Source organism: Apis laboriosa, unplaced genomic scaffold (genome assembly GCF_014066325.1).
Source record: "Apis laboriosa isolate Shangri-la unplaced genomic scaffold, ASM1406632v1 scaffold45_cov149, whole genome shotgun sequence".
Lineage (NCBI taxonomy): Eukaryota > Metazoa > Arthropoda > Insecta > Hymenoptera > Apidae > Apis > Apis laboriosa.
In genome coordinates this window covers 2,131,361-2,152,756 of record NW_025223361.1, presented here as the reverse complement: position 1 = coordinate 2,152,756, position 21,396 = coordinate 2,131,361, and the positions used below count along the sequence as shown (strand labels likewise).

General features: G+C 27.5%; 2 protein-coding genes across 2 annotated transcripts; both read left to right on the top strand.

Annotated features, from left to right (window-relative positions):
* The first annotated feature begins 765 nt into the window (after nucleotides 1-765).
* LOC122716392 lies at nucleotides 766-1,374 on the top strand. Its single transcript, XM_043939414.1, has one exon. The coding sequence runs from the start codon at nucleotides 766-768 to the stop codon at nucleotides 1,372-1,374; it is 609 nt and encodes a 202-aa protein (XP_043795349.1).
* Nucleotides 1,375-2,390: 1,016 nt separating this feature from the next.
* On the top strand, nucleotides 2,391-18,084 carry LOC122716387 (sperm flagellar protein 2-like). The gene is made up of 9 exons (XM_043939407.1): nucleotides 2,391-2,566; nucleotides 5,743-6,220; nucleotides 7,232-7,874; nucleotides 8,537-8,825; nucleotides 9,580-10,393; nucleotides 11,175-11,980; nucleotides 12,862-13,861; nucleotides 15,594-15,827; nucleotides 17,786-18,084. The coding sequence occupies exons 1-9, from the start codon at nucleotides 2,391-2,393 to the stop codon at nucleotides 18,074-18,076; spliced, it is 4,731 nt and encodes a 1,576-aa protein (XP_043795342.1). The 3' UTR covers nucleotides 18,077-18,084.
* Nucleotides 18,085-21,396: the final 3,312 nt, after the last annotated feature.

Below are 21,396 nucleotides of genomic sequence, written 5' to 3'. Positions count from 1 at the left end.
ATCTATTTTTGCTTTGTTGAAAAAAGATAAGAAAAATAGCATTATTTCATTACATATTAGAACAAAATATAGAAAAACAATTAGAGAGACACATACTTTTCTATTATTCATAATTTCTAGTAAACAAAAGTTATTTTTTAATAATGTTTAAATTTCTTAAAATAAATTTCATTAAAAAGATTTTTTTTATTTAGAAATGATTATTTTTATTGATTATTTATAAGTTCCTATTCGGTAATTTAAATAATTTTTATAGCAATTTAATTGTTTTTAGCAAATTATATTTTTTATTATATGAAAAATGTAATTTTGAGAAGAAATTGTAATTAAATTTGTAATATAAAACAAACGAAAAAATTGATGAAATAATAAAACTAAAAATTTCACAGTTCTTATTATAATAGCATTTAAAAAATTAATTTTATTAAAGCTATATTTTACATACGAAATTTAAGTAAAATAAAGACAAAGTTTTTTTCACTATTACAAAATAATAATATTATTTTGATTTTTTCCATTCTAATGTATCATCTATAATCGATTGTATAACATAACTGAGTAAATTGAAAGGAATTAAAAACGAAACTCGATCGTGACCAATTATATCGATTAATCGATCGATCGCGTGATGATCAGTGACCAACTTCGACCAATACAATAAAATAATCGCGAGAAAAAGTTTGGAAAATGACAAACCTGGATATTTCCAATTATCCAGGATAGAAGGACGAGTCGATAGGCGGTCGAGGCACTAAATAAAGAAGGATGGGCGATATTCTGCGAAATTGGATACAAGCTAGGCTAGGAATCTTGACGGACCTACGCCCCGAAGTGTTCGGTTATTATACCAGAGATGGCTCGCTTTTGGCTCAAATTTTGCACAGCTACGACATAATAACCCAAGATCAATTGGACATGATCATCGTCACCCAAGATCCCGCCCTGTGCCGAGTCAATTTGAGACATCTCAGTTTTTGGCTACGATTCGTGACTATCAATATGGACGAGGACTTAATCGAGGAGATCTCGTGCGGCAAAGGGAGCACGTCTCTCCGCCTGTTCTACAAGGTGTACCTTTGCCTCGAGAGCAAGGACAGATTGCACTTTATCACGCTTCAAAAAGAAAGGGAGAAATTCGTACCCACGTCGAAGAAGTTCGATGTGATCAGAGTTTGCGAGGATCCTCCACCTTATCATCCATCGGAAAATAAATTGTCGAAGAAACTGGTGAAAGGAAAGGACGTGATCTATTGGCATCAGCAAAAAGTTCCAAAGATGCTTCGATCGTACATCAAAAAAAAAAACATTGGAGTCGTGGAGTCGAAATACGTAAACGAGCCGTGTTCCGATTTCGAGGTATCTACCAGCCCCTAGATAGAAAGATTCGCGTGACAGGAGTCTCGCGTCCAGGTACTCATGCTTACGCGAGTTTTTTTTTTGTGTCTCTGTGGGTGTCGGGGTAAGATGAGGATACAAAGTAAAAATAAATGTTTCTTATAGAAAAAATATTATTTTAACATTATAATTGTACATGTTTTAAAATTCTGTTTTAAAAACAAAGAGAACGTGCTTTGATATTTGGTTAAATTATTATATTTTAAATATTTGTTCTATGATGCATAATCTTTATTTTTCGATTAATTATACGTGAATAAATAATTTTGTGAGAATTTTTTGAATTTTTTGAAAATTAAATATTATCACTAGTGTTTAATATTAATAATTAAATTATTAAATTATTAATAATTAAATTAGATAATAATTTTAATTTTAATTGTAATTTTGTGATATTGTGATTGATAATTGAAAAATACACATATTATAAAATATATTCACCATCTTACCCCTCTCATTTTACGTTATATGGATAAATAATGTTAAATATATTTTGATTAATAATATTCCGAAATAAAATTGGAACATTAAATTATTTTAAAATATTTTTAATTAATATTAGATATTTAATTGTGTTAAATTTAAATTTTTAAAAAAATTTGACCGCGTACAATATATTTTTATACAATAATCTGTTTACTAGTTTGTAAATTAAATATTTACAAACCATACTTATTGAATTAAATTTTTTTATTATATTATTATATTTATAATTTAATACAGCGATTCTTACTTTTTTCCATTTCATAAACTATAGATTAAAATTTTATGATTCTACACAAAAATAATAATGCATATGAACGATAAAAGGAAAAAAAAATTGTCATTTGTCGTATTATCTCGATCTCTCTTAGACAACAAAAGAGGATCAACAAAAGAACGAGAGCAAGGAATTGGATGAATTCACTATGAAACATTTAGTTGCAAAAAAAAAATTGGAAAAGGAAGAGGAAGAATCTGAGGAAGATTTAAAACCGATCGGGGACGATCCTGATATGGCGAAATCGTACATCGAATGGTTGAAGAATCGCAGGAAACAAAAATTGACTTCATCCGCTCTCAAATCGAAGATGCAGAAATCTATAATCTCGGAATTGTGGGAAAGAATGTCGGAGAAGCAAGACAGAACTTTCGACGAGGAACTAGCGAAACGAGTGTTGGATCAATCAAGGTACGAATAGTAATGGAATTTGAAACACCTCGAATTGGTTTAAATCTGTATTCTGTATCTATAAGATGTCTAAAAAAATATAAAAATATAGTTGAAGTTTCTTTTGAAGCAACTTTTTACTTGGCAAAAATTTTTGTTTCGGTTTTTAATAATGAATTATTACCAGTCTTGACACATTTAAAAATATTGAGAGATTCGTTATTTGAAAATTCAATATCTTAAGTATTTTTATCAATTTTGTTTAATGAATATTATTAATAAAAGAAATTAAAAGAAATCTAAAAAGAAAGTTAGAATTGGCATAATTTTATAATTTTTTGTATAATTTTTTGCATAATTTAATAATTTATAACGTATAAATTATTACAATTAATATTATGAATGTTAATGTTTGAATCATTCAGAAATACAATTGATTAATTTCATTTTTTGAAGAATTTTAAATTTTGCCACTAAAATATTGATTTAATAATGATTAGTGTTTAATATTTTTAGAACTAAAATATTTTTAGAATAAAATATTTATATATAAATATATTTGAATTGATTTCTATACAGTTTATTAGAGAAAAGAAAATAAATAATATAGATAAGAATATTAATATTATAAAAAAGAATTTCTAATAATTTGGATAAAATTTCTGAAAAAATTACAACACAAAAAACGTATAATGTAACAATAATAATTTTTTTGTTAGTATAGAGTTTTTAGATTTCAATTTTTATTTTTTTAAATTGCATGCCATTTTTTATTATTAAAAATATAAAGGATTTTTAAAATAATAAATAAACTTTATATTAAATTATAACAAATTATTTTTTCATTATTAAATGATCAAATGCAATAGAAATTATTTAATTCTAAAAATTCTTTATATTATATATAATAAAAAATCAAGATTCCAATTTAGTTTCAATTTAAATTTCAATTTAAAACAAATATAAATAAATTTGAAATCTCTGAAAATTCTCCACTCCAAAAAAAGTTATTATTGTCATACTATATCTTTCCACATATCTCTAAAAATACCAAAAATATTCAAAATAGATATATTTTTCCTGTACGCGACATAAAGTAATGATTATATTTAAAGTTAAATAACAAATAACAATTCTATTGCTCCTAAAATGACGTTAGACTCCGTGAATGTTAAATATAATATAAAAATGTTTAAAAGTTATCGCGATCGATTAACAAATCGATTCGTAGTATCAATTACTGCCGCTAGGCGGCTTCAAACATCATCGCAATTCTCATTAGCATTTTGTATACCATCAGGTATAACCATTGGACCAGATATATAAACATTGGGGTTTAGAACTTTTGAATTAACCTTGATTCGGAAAAAAATAGAAAGAGAAAAGCCAAATGTTGTTGACAATCAATTGAAAATTTTGCAATTGTCTTTGTTCCTAATCTACTTTTTTTCAAGTGTGAAGTTAAATCCAAATGTATCTAAACCTTCACAGAATGAAATAAACAATTATTTCTGTACCAAAATGTATATCGATTTTGTATTTTCGATTCAATTGAATTCTTCATTATCGATATTCAAATCAAATACCATTGTTTATCCAATAATGATTGCATCTTGCGTGAAAACGAAGTTCGGATACGTTTATAAGTATTAATATATAATAAAAATTCAATAAAGTTTTTGAAAAATCGTAAAAAGACGTAATAAAAATCTGATGAATTGATATATAAATAAAAAATATGGCTAGATGATGATTACATTTTTCTTATTACTGCTACATTATAAAGGCATGTCACGTGACACCATGCTTGGCAAAAACTTGGTCACGTAATATACTTAATGTGATAATGTGGCATCGCATTATTCTTTTGCGGAAAATTGTCACGGGGAAATTACCACTTTAGTAAACGGAAATATAGCAATTCTGTTTATTTATTAATAAGTACAAAATATTATCATTGTCAATTTGAATCACAAATAATTGAAGCCGAATTGAACAAGGAAGTAATAAAAAAGGAATTTTTAATCACGAATGAGATCTTATTATTTATTTATTTAGCAATGTTACTATTCATAATATTTTGGATGCTGAAAATTCGATTGAAATTTATTTATTAAGTTATATAAGCAATTTAAGTTCGTGTTAGATGAAGCGAAAAAAATAAAGCATCATGATAAAACAATAGAGACAGAGAGCTTTATTTTGCTTCGTTTAACACAAACTTTAATTGTTTTATAATAAATAAATCTCAATTGAAATTTTTGTATACTAACTTTTATGTTTCTTTTGCTTAATTGAGTTTTTAAAGACCTTTTAAATTTTTCCATATATTATTGTATATACATATAATATAATAGTAGAGATATATATCATAGTTATATCATAGTTATAGCAGATAAATGTTCTACAATTGACGACGATTTCTATTATCGTCAAATATTTATTTAGTAAACAAGATTTTATTCAAAGAAACATATTTTAATTTATTATTATTTTTTTTTTATAAATTTTAACTAAATTATGGATATATTATAATTTGGAAATTTATAAAATTTTCTTTTTCTATATTATTTTATTTTCTTTTTCTCTACATAAATATATCTACAAATAAATTATATCTCCAAACTATAAAAATGAATAATATAAATGAATCTATTTGTAATAATTCCAATTTTTCTTCAGTTTTTTTAAAATATTTTATGTCAATGAATATGTCAATGCTCGAATAAAAATAATAAAATACTTTAGACAATTATTTATTATTATATAATAATAATAATTATATAATTATATAATATATAATAATAATAAAATTATTATAATAATAATAATACCATTAATAACATGTTCCATTTTTAATAATCAATAATTTTTTAAATGATAACGATCAATAGTTAAAATCTCTTTAAGTTTATTCAAGAGATTGTTTTTGATATAGTCGATTCATCGAAGTTTCTCCTCTACATTGAATATAATTACTAATACATTTAAGATATCGAATATTCATAAAAAATTTACCGAATCTCTTAATATTTTAACAAATAACAAACTTTCAAGACTTTCAATACAATTATAATTAAGATCATCATCAAAAGACCTTTTAGAAAGATTCATAGAATCATTCCGAAGTGATTGAATTTCCACAATTTTAAAAATTCAAAACGGTTTCAAAAAGTTCCGAATTTCAATCACCGTAGATACGAGAAGCAAATCATGACGAAACTGTGCGAGATACGCGAGCAAAAGAACATCATGGCCGAGAATCAAAGGGTCGTGGAGGATATCATTTTACACGCGACCGAGATGGAGGATCGCGCGAAACACTATCGTTCTATCGATCTGGTCACTGCGAACGAGAAAGATATGAAAATCGAGTGTCAAAGAATGTGCGAGTTGCGTCAAAGATTACACAAAATGAAGATAGAAAAAATACGGAAGAAGCATTGGTCACTTTGTCAAAAAGTGATCGATGATTTGCTGATCATCGCGTTCAACATATGCGAACATCGGCAATTGAACAATGGCCAGGTACCACTCACGCTTATCAGCGAATGGAGGCGCCTATTTCTCAAATCTGAGCCGATCGTCGAGAAAAAGGTACCTTTCGATCTAGATACCTCGAAGCGCGAGTTGGAAACATTCATCAAAGCGGACGACTGGAGCAAACATATCAAGGTTAGATTGAAATAAACTATTTTTATACTAGGAGATCATTTATATTTATCTATTTTTTTTTCTTATCAATCGATAGATTTTGAAATTGATTAACAGAATCGAAAAATAGCAGTTTTTAATTTTAAAAATTTATATATATATAATATAATAATAATATATATAATACATAACATAGTAATGATAACAAACAGATTTTAACTAAAAAAAAATTTCTGTATTTAATTATCTTTCATATTATATATATAATAATGCATTTACAAACACATCACTAACGAAGTGTTTAAATAGAAAAAGAATTTCTATACTCAACTGCTTTCTTTATTTTTTTTTCTGATATTATAATTGAAATTAAAATTATAAAAGATCGATTCCAATCCGATTTTAATATTTAAAATATTAAGATAAAGCAATTAAATATATTATATGTGTTTTTTACAGATTACAGTGAAGGAAAAAAAATTTACTCTCTTATACATATATGTTTTCAATAACTTTCTTACTTTCTTGTTTCAACGTGTATTAGGTGGCGATAAAATATCCTACAGAAATAAATATTTTGAACCGATTCATTGATTGCAGGTAATGCAGATTTCTATTCTTCCGTTACTAAATGAGATAATTCTGTCTTTATTATTATATTATATGCACATTTTGAAATAATTATAAAAATTTATTAACATAATATTTTGTAAAAATTTAATAATTTACATATATAATATATGTAATATATATATATATATATATTTATATATCTCTGTACGAAAAAATATAAAATGTAGAAATGAAGCATCACCAACGTCTCAGAAAGAAGAAAATCAAATTTGCTATTCACTCGATTTACAATATTCAAAAATCATTATATTTTTATTAACTTTACTCCTTGGATAGAAAATACAAAGTTAAAACTGTTTGGATTCTCCTTCACCAAAAGCTATCGATAGATAAAAAGAAAATAGGTAAACAAAAATTAATACCTCCCCCTCCTCTAAAATAAACCCAAATATACCCAAGATTGAAATACTGCAAGAGACCCTCTTCGACGACTATATGGAATTAAACGAGCCCTGGAATTTTCTTTTGTCGGATCTCGATGAAAAAACGTACGAAATTCTAAAACTTGGTCATTTGGTGCTCGGATACATCGTGCATCGACTTCTCGGTGGTCTTTACGCTCGACCCGCGGATCCTTCTAAACGGTTGAAGATCAAAATGAGGAACATCTCGATCGTTCTCGGGATGGAGGATTCGAAGGCTTACGAGACCCTTTCGATGTTGCTCGAACAATCCAATTTTCAATTGGTGCGGATGGACGACGCGATCAATCACTGTCTGCAACAGTACAAGAAAGAAATGGCCGACTTCAAGTACATCGATTTGAATATAATCTTGGCGACCACGCAATTAATCGATGTGCAAATGGAACCATGCTCGATGAAACATGTTAAACGTTCGAGATGGGCCGATGAAGTGTCGATAATAACGCCGGAAGAAAAAAATCCGAAGAAAACCGGCAAACAAGCGAAGGACAACAAATTGCCTTCGATCAAAATTCACGAGGAAGAAGAATTGAATGCTAGGCACAAGCAGACGCAAACACCGAGGAACATACCTTACGACGATATAGATCCTATATTGACAGATACTGCGCATATAGGTAGGTCTCTTTTCTTTTTTTTTTTTTTTTTCGTTTCTCTTTTCTTGCTTAGAATTCGACATTGTCGCGTTATTAAAAGTATCGAATGATCGGATCGATCAAAAATAAACGAACGGAACGAGCACCAACTTCTCGATCGAGTTGTTCGATATAAGCAACGATGTAAAAGAAAAATATTTTGAAATTATGCTTGAATAACAAGTATTATATATTGATCTACAAATTTGATACATTTGATAACATTGAGAGTTAAAAGATTAAATAATATTATTCGAATAACGATTATACGTAATTTTAATATTTGTTTTTCTTTTTTTTTATCTTTTATTCTAGATATATGAAATTATATATTATATATGAAATTATATAATTATATATTATTCTTGATATATGAAATTTTTATTTCTAAATCTAAGTTCCATCTTCTATTACAAAGAAACAAACGAATTATTCAAGTAGCTTATTTTAAGATGTAATGATTTTTATGTTGCACATTATCTGAGTATATTTATATTGATTTTTATTGAAATTATTTGAACAAATAATTTACCTTTCAAACAAGATTTTAGAATTTATTCGCTCTTTGTTAATTATATTTCATATATGAAAACTGGCCAATTTTTCCATTTCATACATTTGATCGCGTTCTGATATGTGTGCAGGTAAGTGGGCCTACGAGTTTCTAACGTTGGGCGAACCTATCACGAACGATCTTGGGACCAAAATCATAATCGAGTATTTAAAGAGTAAGATGGATGCGAAAGGCTGGGTTTTCATCGATTATCCAAACTCGTATGATCAAATGTCGTGGTTGGAGACGACATTAGTAGGTACAAGTCCACCTCCTAACCCAAAAGAGCTCGAAATCAAGGACATTAACGTTGAAGACATCGAGATAATAAAACCGAGAATCATTTTCGAGGACAAATCTGATCCATACGTAATGCAAAGGTTAATAACAAAAGAAATGAATTCCATTTTCATTCCAATTTCATTCGAAAAATTTACTGATATGTTTGTCAAACTCGATGAAATTTATCTTGTCAAATTTTGGTACAGTGAGTGATATTGACATGAAATTTATATACTCTAATAATTCTATGTCATTTGAAATAAATTTTATCTATTAATAACATTAGGATGAAAAAATCTTTTTCCTCGTCGATTTTAATGACGAAATATATTTTAAACGGTATCGTTATTTCTTTCTTATTTAAAAAATTATTAGCACTGTATCATTGAATTCTATTTATTCATATGCATCTGATATTATATGCATATTATATGCAAATGATAAAGTTACGTAGAAGAAATATTATATCAGTTAAATAGACAATATAATATAATAGTTTATTTTTAATAATATTAATAAATATTAAAAACTTATTGAGAATTAAAAAAATTATTTGCCGATAAAAAATATATTTTAAACAAGCTCATAAAATCAATGAAAATAATAATTTTCATTTACCACATCTCAAAAAATTTATTTGAAAAACTTAGATTTCAATATAGCTTAAATATTATTATGAAGGGCAATTTTTATTCGCCAAATAAAAATAAAAAGAAAAAAAAAATAGCACAAAGAAATTATAGCTCTATATTTTATTTATCCTAACACGCGTTCGATAAAATAGGGATCTGTAAAAATTGACTTTTTGCGCTGAATCCTATAACGAAACTTTTCTCGTTCACGATTTTACAGACATTCGAAAATATTACCAAGTTCAATTTTGGATCAAATTTACGAATATAGAGACACGTTCGTAACGCTTTTCATTCGAATGAAGCAACAACCGAGGGACTTCGAGAAAGATCATCGAACGTACGAGAAGATAGACGAGGAAACGTCACCTGTCGATAGTTTTTACGCGTTTCACAAGATCGCTCACGTCTTTCATTACTCGAGCTTCGATCTGCCCACTTTGAAGAAATTGGCCAGGCTCATACTCGGACATCCGAGGAAGGTGTCCAAAGAATTATTCGGGGACGTTTTGGAGATCTTGAAAAAAGATCCAAAGCGTCTCCCGATCACGAAGGAGGCCGTTGTTCGACGCCTCGTTACCGATGAGGAGTTCGCAGAGCTCGAGCTTATCAAAGACGTGGAGGAGGAAGAGGAGGAGGAGGAGGAGGAGGAGATGAAGCACGAGATCGTGTCCGAGGAATTTCAACTGGAATTCGATTTGAAGCCACCGAAACCTGGCGAACCGAACTGGCAATGGGTCAATTTTCCCCTTCCCTCGGTGCTGTTGCAGAACATGGCCAAACTGTGGGAGATCTTGGAGGACATCTATATGGAGGAAGTGAAGGAGTTACTGTACCTCAAGAGCGTTCACTCGTCGAACATTATTCCGTACACGAGTTTTCTGCATAAAAACGCGATGGAATTTATAAAACGACCGGATCACAAGCAGGACATGATATACGAGTTTCAACAAGCGTTCAACTCGATCGATATGGATGCGCGGAAAGAGGTGGACGTGAAATGCGAGCTGCATCGTCGCGTGGCCGATTTCCAGGTAGAGTTGTTGGGATTATAAAATAGGTTTGATACGTCGACGAAAATCGACTCTTCGAAGATTCGAAATTTAATCAATCCTTTATCTTTAACATTAGACTCTATATTTGGCCAAAATTCTTTACTCGTTGCTATTATATTTGAGCATAAATAAAGCAAATGTCTATTCGAGCTACGTTTCTTTTAGAGATTTTATGATTTATATATTATTCGTTTACTTATTGAATTAGTCAAAAATAAAATTTTAAAGAGATAAAAATATTCAAAATTATATGGCATCTTCTAATTTTGCAATGAATATGACAATGAATTCAGATTGAGTTAAAGCTAACACATAAAATATAATTAATTCATTAATTTTGCTTTCAAAGTCTTTAAAAGTCTTTTGAGTCTTTATACGATATTAATTCGAAACGATTTTAATAATGCAATAATTAGAGCACATTTGTAAGTCATATTTTGTTATAACTCGAGAATCATAATGCAAGAAAGATATATCTAAATATTTGTTTTAATATAAATCCTCTCTAGTACTGACTCAATTCTCCTCAATTCCCAATTTAATTCGCTTATAATTGAAAGCTTATAGTTGAATCACAATGAAGGTGATTTAAGGTGATTTAAGGTCAATGTTATTCTTTAAAAAAAAAAAAAAGAATAAAAGTATCTCTTCATAAAATTCTTAAATTTCCATCTCATCATCACGAAACAGAGATCAGTCCATGCATCATGTGGAACATGTTTCGTTTACTTCTCTTCTCATGTTTCGATTTTAATTCCAGGCCGACCTCTGGGAAATTTGCGACGATAGGAGACACGTCGCCGAAGAGGAACGGAAGCGATACGTGAGCTTCGAGTGGGCTATACAAGAGGCGGTGATCCTCTACGACATTTTCATCGGTCTCATTCAAACCGAGATAGACCGGTGCATCGACACCCAACACCTGCTGCAAGATTACTACATAGGGATGTTGAAGAAACCGTTGCGAGAGTTGGGCGTCTCGAAGGTCATCCTTAACAAGATCGACGTGGGGACGAGAGAATTTGACGAGGAGGAAAACGAAGAGGAATCGCCGATCTACGAGGAGAACTTGACCGATCGAAAGAAAAAGGAACGATCGAAATTCAAACCTGAATCGCAGGGGCAGAACAACCCATCTCCAATCGCCATCTGTCGGTTCGACATCCAAAAGGAGATCAACCAAGTGTTGCTTGACAGGAACAAAATGATCGTGAACGTCGAGGACACCTGTATGTTTAAGGGGCTGATGAAGAATATCGTTTACGTGAGGGAGATCCTGGACACGTTGCATATGACGGTCCAGGAGACGATTAAAAGGGAACAAACGGCGTTCAAGGGGAAAGATTTATTTTTTAGCGATTCTGTGGAGTCGATAAGTAATACGGAGAAAGTAACGTCGAGGATACAGGATTTGTTCTTGGAATGGCGATACGTGAGTGATTACGAGATCATAAGAGTTCGGCAGAAACTCGAGTCGATAAAGAACGTGGCACGGTTGGATTTCGATTTTCTGATAAACACGATGCAGAGGACGTTTCATGGGATTTATGATGCTATCATAGACAGGTTTGTTTTTCTTTTTTTTTTATCAATCATCGTTAGTAGCAACAATTGTTCTGAACCAATAGGGAGTGAAGATCGTTCAAACAAGAGAATTTTCGTTTATTTATAAATCTTAACAGAAAGACGAATCTTGCAAATAATTTTTGATTTCATTCTTCTGTTTTTTAACAAATTTCAAAAGTTAGATTTTTGTTTCATGTTTCAAGTTTATGAATTGTTTTGAAACAATAGGAAGTGAAGATCGTTCAAACAAGAGAATTTTCGTTTATTTACAAATCTTAACAGAAAGAGGAATCTTGTAAATAATTTTTGATTTCATTCTTCTGTTTTTTAACAAATTTCAAAAATTAGATTTTTGTTCCATGTTTCAAGTTTATGAATTGTTTTGAACCAATAGGGAATGAAGATCGTTCAAACAAGAGAATTTTCGTTTATTTACAAATCTTAACAGAAAGAGGAATCTTGCAAATAATTTTTGATTTCATTCTTCTGTTTTTTAACGAATTTCGAAAGTTAGATTTTTGTTCCATGTTTCAAGTTTATGAATTGTTCTGAACCAATAGAGAAGATCGTTCAAACAAGAGAATTTTCGTTTATTTACAAATCTTAACAGAAAGAGGAATCTTGCAAATAATTTTTGATTTCATCCTTTCTGTTTTTTAACGAATTTTGAAAGTAGATTTAGATTTTTCTTCCATGTTTCAAATTTATGAATTTTCACGCTAATACACAATTTATCAGAAGAATCTTCTGATTCATTTCATTCCGTTTCAACAATTTCTCGAACGATAAAAAAATTCTTTTTTTATCATTATGACATATTTTAATTAAAGTATAACACATGCTTAACCTATATATTTTTTAATTCAAACACGCGCGTCTAGGTATTGGCAAGAGATGAAGAGCGTGAACGAAATGATAAACGTGTTCTGTTTCGCGATCGAGGAGGGTAAAATGCTCGAGAAGGAGATAGAATTGAGGGGCGACAAGTTCATAATCAAATCGAACGTGTACGTGGTGAAAGTGAGGCCTGAAAAGCCGAAAAAACTGAAAGAGCATCCGACTATGCGATTCCGTATAACCAAGCTCAGCCGGTTGATGGACATGTTCAAGCGAGTGGCTCCGATCGGGATCATGTGCGAGCGCACCCTCGTTTACATTCTTCAAGACATGGTCTGTCACAAGGAGGGCGAACCAATGATGCTTCCATGCAGATGGTATGATCTTTATCCGGAAGATATCTCCAATTTGATCCACAAAATCTTCAAATCCGTGAATTACATCGATTGGCGAGAATTCCTTATTTACGCGATGGATATCCCGTATCCGACTTGCCGGGAAATCTTGATCACGAGGGATCGTTTGCGGATTCAGGATTACGAATTGAAAGAAGTCGTGACTTTAGCTCAGTACCAGAGGACGTCGTTCTGGTTTTTCGAGAGCACGGAGAACTTGATCAATTTGACCCATCTTCGAGAGGAGATTGATAAAATGGACATGTACGAGGAGGAATATTATCACTTCGGCGTTGATAAAATTTCTATACTTTCGAAAGGCATACAGAGGGCATACATTATGCCGCATACACTGAAGGCGTCGTGTCTGGATCCCGAGATGGCGCTCAGGCGAATATTGGCCAAAGACTTGCTCGGTCAAATGTACATGATCGATTGTGAGTTGATTAATTACACGGCGCTGCTGTTGGCTTTTTGCAAGGACAAGAATCCACGGAATGGGTTCGCCATGGCGCTCGCTCTCGCCATAGGGAATCCTGTGTGCACCGATATGGAAGAGGGAGAGAAATACGTGAAGGAACTTTTACAGCAGAAACAATTGGCCCATGATCTGGGCACTACTCTTCTTAAGATTGAAGAGGCTGTCAAGGTAGGTGTTGATTTTTTGGGAACGAAATCTCGAAACACTTTTGTTAGAAGTGCACAAAAATGAGGAGAAATCGTAGCTGTTAAAAGTTAAAAATAGAAAGTTGGTTTTAACAAATTGAATATTATCAAATTTAATATTATTAAATTCAGGATATTCATAAGATCAATATCATCAATAATTGATTTAATTGAAAAAAAATGGATTAATAATTTCGTTGATTAAATATAAAATTTTTAATGAGGGAAAACAAATGATTAATAAAATAACAATGGAAATTATTGTTCAAATAATTTCAATATTATGATTTTTTAATAAGAATAAAATTGAAAGTTTATTTAAAAATAAATCTAAAATTATATAAATAATTAATATTGAAATTATAATAATAATTATTATTACTAAATTATGAAGTGAAATTAGATTATCAGCATAAAATAAATTAGATTTTTGAAATATAAATATAATATAATATAGAATAATTACAGAAATTATACGAACAGATGTTATTCCAGCATTTTAAATAAAGTTATTACTTACAGTAATTTTATTTTAAATAATTAATTTTTCAACTTTTTCTACAAAAATATTCGGATATTCGGATCGAGAATTGTCGGGTCAATTCGGATCAGATCGGGTTAGATCGAGAATTATTCGTGTCAGTTCGGATCAGTTTGGATTTTCGAAAATATCTCCTGATCAGAGTTAACAGGCTGAAAAATTAATTAATTAAAATTTCCAAAAATTAAAAATTATTTTATTATTTATTAAAATGCTCGAATAACATTTATTACTGTTTTGAATAATAAATTGTTCAAATAATTTATTCTTAACTTTAATCATCAAAATTTTGTTCGTGAATATAAGAATTTCAAGAATTTCGATCATGATTCGCGATAAGTTTTGTTAAACGCTCACTTGTTTGCAAATATTTTTATTTAACAAAGTTTATCTCGAAATATAATTTTAATTTCTCGAAATTTCGGAAATCTTATGTATGTATCACGAAATATTTTCGAGAATTAAAAAACATTTTTGACTCAATTAAGTGAACTTTATAACTATTAATATTATAAATTGACATATAATGAAAGATAACTTGGAGAGTTTTTTAAAGATCAAAATAAATACAAAGGTTAGAGCATGGTGGATTATTTATTAAGTTGTAAATAATTAAAATTTATGTTAGATGAAATGAGATGGAAATAGAGATCATTGGCTATATTACATTAACATTGTTTGCTGATTTTTTTTTATTAATTTGATAAATTTTTATTTAGTAATTTATAGAAATTAAATTAAAAATTACATTATATAATATTACAACTAATATTAGAAACTAATATTAGAAACCATGAAGAGCAAAATTTTATCTGTATATTTAATATCATTGCCATTAAGCTAACCATTTACAAACCTGTTTTAGGAATTTAAAAAATTTACTGAAATTTTAAAAATTTTTATATTCGATAGATATTTTTTAGAAAAAAAAAACTATTTTTATTATTTTAGAAAATTAAGCATTGAAATTCAAAAGTTTCGGGATTTTATTTTAAATTTAAATTTTCAAATCGAAGTTTTACGAATCAAATTTTTTATTCCATCTATAGTCATTTTTTTTTTTAAATTTACCATCCTTTCATTTCATATAAATCTCAGTTAGAAGCAATTATATATTGTAATAAATAAATAAATAATAAAATTTCAATGATATTTCCTCACTGATGCGTTTCAGGTAGCAAAACTGCTAATCAATTATATCCTAAATAAAGTCGAAAAGATAATCGAACGGAGAGATTTGTATTGCGACGAAGAAAGTCCTCCATCCTTTAAATATTTCGATGAACCCGTCGATCCTGAGGGCGAGGAAATAGAGGCATTTGAGGATAATGAGATAGAAAACGAGATAGAGACCCCGCCAGAACTCTCGGAACTGATCATTTATTGGATCTCTCTCGACCTTTGTCTCGTAAGAAATTTAATCTCTTTGCATATATGAAAAATGATAACATCGATCTTCATTAAAATTTTTGTTATATATAAGATTTAATATATAATTTTAATAATCTTAATGTTGAATTCAAATGCAATACAATCTGTTTGTTTCTATCGCGCTTGATTTTTAAATAATGCACGCTTTAATATTTTATATAATAGCATAATAGCGATTGTTAATGCATGTATGAAATATTTTTTCGAAGAATCGATTTTAGAAACCAAAATAACTAGTTAAAGTTGGTAAATAAAAGTTAATGTTTATTCGAATGATTGTTAAAAATAATGATTTTTTTCAGTTATCATATGAATATAAAATTTCAATGATGTAAGAAAAAAATTAAAAAGAAAGAATATTTCTAAATTCTAAGTGTTAAATATATATTTTTAAAATTATATTTTTAAAATTTTTTTAAGGGTTTATTCTTTGAATATTGACTAAAAATAAAATTGGTAAAAGAATCGAAAAATAGAAGATTTTAATATATATGAACAAAATTATGCAACTTTGAAGTTCAACAATTTTTAATGATTAATGATGAAAAATATTATTATATATAAAAACTAAATAAAATTCTATTGCAAATTAGAATTCAGCATTAAAAATAAATAATATTAGTATATAAATATTGTAATATAAATATTCTATGTAATAAAAATCTTATTTATCACTATAATTATTGAAAAAAATGAAACATCTCACTCAATTTCAATAATCTTGACTACATCAAAATATGAATGAAAAAATATTTTTTTTATTAGTATAATATTTTTTAACCAACATATTATATGTATTCTTTTTACACTCAATTTTACATATAAGCAACATATCAATTTAGTTGTTAAATAAATAAATAATGCATATAATGATTACAAAAAATATTTGTACATATATATATATTTTCTGACAAAATGTTTTTAATCATATTTTCTATATTTCGTTATATATTATTAAATTTTTATAGTTATATAAAAACAATATTAAAATACATGAAATATAATATAATTTAACTATTTTGTAATAACTAATTGGCTACCAAGTAAATGAATTTAGATTTAATTCGAATTAATTGATCTTGGCTTGATCTTGGCTTGACCAAAATTAAATATAATATAATCGACCTAGAATGTACAGTATGTATCTAATTCTATGTAATTGTGTATAATGCTAAGAATAAAACTCAAATGTTGTAAATCCCATCTAATCTATATTTTACTTAAACTTATTCAAACTTTTAAAAAATATATAATATTAAATATTTAATGTTAAAAGTATTTTGATTATGCAATTTTAATTGATATTTGAATTAGATTTAAATAACAAACAATAAGATAATTATAATTCAAATTAAGAATTATATTGTATTGTCATTATTTAAAATTAGGAATATTTTAATACATAATATTAATACATGTTGATATAGTTAGATGTTTAAATAGATTACAAATACTGACAAATGTTATTTATTTTACCTGTTGGTTCTTTCTAGCCGAAAGATTGAATTAAAAAAAAAATAAGACATACATAAGCTAAAACTATTCCAAATTTAATTTAAATAATAATTCAAATCTAATCTAAAGCTAACTAACTTAAATCTATTTTAAATCTAACCCAATTCCGAAATAGTCCAAATTTTAGCTCTAATCTAAATTTATTTCAAACAATTCAATATTATATATTTAATCCAAATCTAAATATCCAAATCTAAATATTAGAAATACATATATACATGAAATATATTTTTTATTAATATCTCAGAAGATGAGATCGTGCACTTACAAGAAAAAGTAGTTCAGAATAATAATCAAACTTTTAGAAATTGGTGAGATTCTCTCTCTCATTCATTTTTTTGAATATATGATTATTGAAAAAATAATGGTTAATAAAAATTAATAAAAAAATATTAATATTTTTCGTTTCTATTGTTTCAGACAGTACTGGCTGCAGCTTTGCCATGGTATCTACTGCTACAACCAGAATTTATCAGCCCATATCCATCAATACATGAAAAATTAGCTAGCGTATTTGAAGAATTAAGAGACAAGGAGCTTAATCACGAGAAGAATATCGTTTTGGCGCATCGGTTTTTAAATCATGAATTCATAAATCGATTGTTAGCCAATGTTTCCAAATTCACCATTAAGGATATGAAAAGCATTGTTGAGGAAGTTATTCAAGAAAGGGAAAATGCAAAAATTCAACAAAATGCGAAATCTTCGTAAAAAAAAAACTTTATTTTAGATATCTTCTATATTCTATTAGATATCTATATCTATTTTATTTAAACTAAAAATAGAGTAAATGCCCCATTGAAATTCATTTAATAATTATTTAAATAATTTGAAAATAGTTCTTAATCGTTTTTGCATTATATTTCTGAACAGATGATTATTAATTATTTTTCTATATTTGTTATATTTTCTGAAAAAAGTGTTAAAAATAATATAAATAAAAGAATAATTGAAATATAAAAAAAAAAAAATCTTTGTCATATTCATTGGAAACATTTATAATATAAAAGTATAATATAAAATATTTTTGACACTTATAACATTTTTTTCCTTAATGCAATTAAAGTTTTATCTATTTTATTAGTTTTTGTTTAACTATTCTTTTTATTAGTACAAATATAATTAACGTTTACGTTAACTTTAAACAACGATAATTTTAATAAATATTTTCTTATCTTAAAAAAAGTTAAGTTCTTCATCTTAAAAAAATTACTGATGTTAATGATTTATCCAATTAAATAAAAAATTGAACTTTATCTTAATATGTATAAGTATATGTATTTAATTATTTTATGTTCTTTTTAAAAAATTTTTTAAAAAATTTTTTAAAAAAAATTTTAAAAAAATATTATTGATTTTACGATGTTTGGACCGTTTATCCTGTGTAATTTCTAAAAAAAAGAAAAAATATTCGATGAAACGAAACGTGTTGGAATTAGGAGGAAGCTTTAACAGATTTATTATTTCGATACATTACGAGCGTAACTTGTGAAAAAGTTCTAAATCCTTCAATAAATTTCAAAGATATCGTGTATCGCGTACACGAGGATCTTTCTGCTCCTTATAATCCTTTTTTATTTTTCGTTTCTCCTCGATATTGTTCAAATTAACAAGAGGTATCGAACGAATGATCCTCGTGTTCGACTACCTTAATATCTTAATATCTTAATATTTCGGTATAAGCGACAGATTATTATAATCGTGTCCGTATATACAATCGTATAAACACTTAAATATCACCTGTTTACGCTACTCTCTTCGTTTCAATCGTCGTGCCTTTTGTAAATTTACGCATAAAGAGAAAATTGCGCATAGCAATCAAACATGGATTAAACGTTCAACGAATAAAAATTTGTATTTATCCTTATATTTATCAACGTATTTGCCTACGAAAATATTCATTTTCTTACGATATGCTGATATCGCCACCCGAGGCGAGTATAAAATTCATCGCTCAACGAAGAATCATTTAGAGCAGTGTTTCCCAAAGTGATTTTGAGACACGATCTCTTTTCATAACAATTAAATAAATTGCGATTTTATTGCGAAAAAAATTAAAAATATATTATTATTAACAAGATAATATAAATATAACATTTTATTTTTAGAGATGAATCGTACGCACACACACACAAGGTCCAGTAAAAATATCAGTGAAGTATTAAATATCTGTGTTATAACAAATATAAAATATTTCATATTTTATCATATCATATATTGAGAGATGAAAATCATAGTGAATTAAGCTAATAAAAAATGAAATATTATATATTTTATAATATAAATTATTTTTAAATCACTAGATACACAAAACCAATAGCAGAATTGAGTCAGTTTTTGAAAATATTATATATTGTATATGTGACTTACACCATTATGATATTTAAAATATCATATGATCATGATGAATTTTTAATAATTTTGTGTCCACATGATTAATTGTGTAATTTATTCATGTAATTTATTGTATTTTCATAAATATATTGAAATAAATAAATATTGAAAATTTTTATTATGAAATTTTTTATGTAAATAATTATATAAAATTTACAAATTGGGAAACACTGATTTAGAGGGAACAACGATCGAAACAAAATAGAAAATAGTAGTAGCTAGCACCAATAATTGTAGTATAAGTAGTAATAGTAATAGTAATAATAGTAGTAGCAGCAGCAGCAGTATAAGTAGTAGTAATAATAGTAGTAAGTATAGTAGAATAGTAATAGTAATAGTAATAACAATAATGATAATAATCATTAATAAAAAAAGATTTTCGTTTGTAACGAATTGATTAATTTCATCGACGTATCCCGGCATCTTTGAATCTTCCGCTTGTTTATCTTAATCGTTTATTGTTAATATATTATCGATTATTCGATAATGGTAATATCTGGTAGAATTCTTATTATAAAGAAATCTCTTCGACTTGCGATGTTTATTTATATCATTCTTCTTTAAATTTCATCAATTTTAATGAGCTTGTTCAATATACAGTGAGTACATTTGTTTAAAAATAGCGTTATTGAATCGATTATCTTTTAATAAATTGAAATAGTTAGTATTAGTTAGTACTATACATAGAAATATAAATTTCATTTATTTAATGCACATAGTTTTTGCATAGTAAATTAAATAATAAAATTTAATATCATAAAAATATTCGGATAATGAACAAGTTGTATAAATTTTATATTTATGTTTACAAACATTATACATTGATTAAAAATTTAACCAATAATTTATTACAGCGATTATTACAGCAATTATCGTATTCCAATATTTTTGTGATTTTAAATTTTATCGCTTAAATTTTATTGTATAAAAATTACATGTTTATTAATCCTCTATAAACAACTTGAGTTGCTAAGAATAGAGGGAAAATTTTAAATAAAATTTTTTTGTCTTAAATGAAACTGAAAAATTTTCTTTTAAAAAATTTAATGATTATTTGTACTAAATTAAAGAGTTTAATAAATATTTCAAATTTTTTCAAAATTTATAAAAAAACAGGCTCGACTAAAGACTAAAGATTTATGAAGTTAAAAAAAAATATAGTTGTCTACGCAAGATTAGAAAATTTTTATTTCTATTAATTTTGAAGAATTAATATTATAAAAACAATCAATTTAATAACACTATTAGAAATATATATATATGGAGCAATAATTTTTTGCATACTATAGTGTCTGAATATAAATGTAAGTCACTGTAATAAGAACATGGTAGAGGAAAGAGCGTTCGATATTTGATAACCATGAAAACGAGCAATGTCGATCAGTTCACTAGTGTAACACCGTTTGAAATTTGATCAGTAGGAGCAACGATTAAAGGATATACTTACCGATATAAAAGACCGTGTGTGTGTGTGCGTGTATGTATTAATTTCCGAAACTTGTTCTTCTAATATCCAATATTTTATTCTATCGACGTGAGATAGCACGCAAAGAATATATTTAATTATATTAACGTCATTCTATCGTGTTCGTCCTCGTATTTGGTTTCGTGAGATTTCTGACTTCATAAGGAAAGTG

Coding starts and splice junctions, on each gene's coding strand:
- LOC122716387 (XM_043939407.1), top strand. CDS start 2,391: ATGGCGAAATCGTACATCGAATGGTTGAAGAATCGCAGGAAACAAAAA. Junction 7,875..8,536: donor GACAGATACTGCGCATATAG/GTAGGTCTCTTT, acceptor ATATGTGTGCAG/GTAAGTGGGCCTACGAGTTT. Junction 15,828..17,785: donor TCTCTCTCGACCTTTGTCTC/GTAAGAAATTTA, acceptor CTATTGTTTCAG/ACAGTACTGGCTGCAGCTTT.
- LOC122716392 (XM_043939414.1), top strand. CDS start 766: ATGGGCGATATTCTGCGAAATTGGATACAAGCTAGGCTAGGAATCTTG.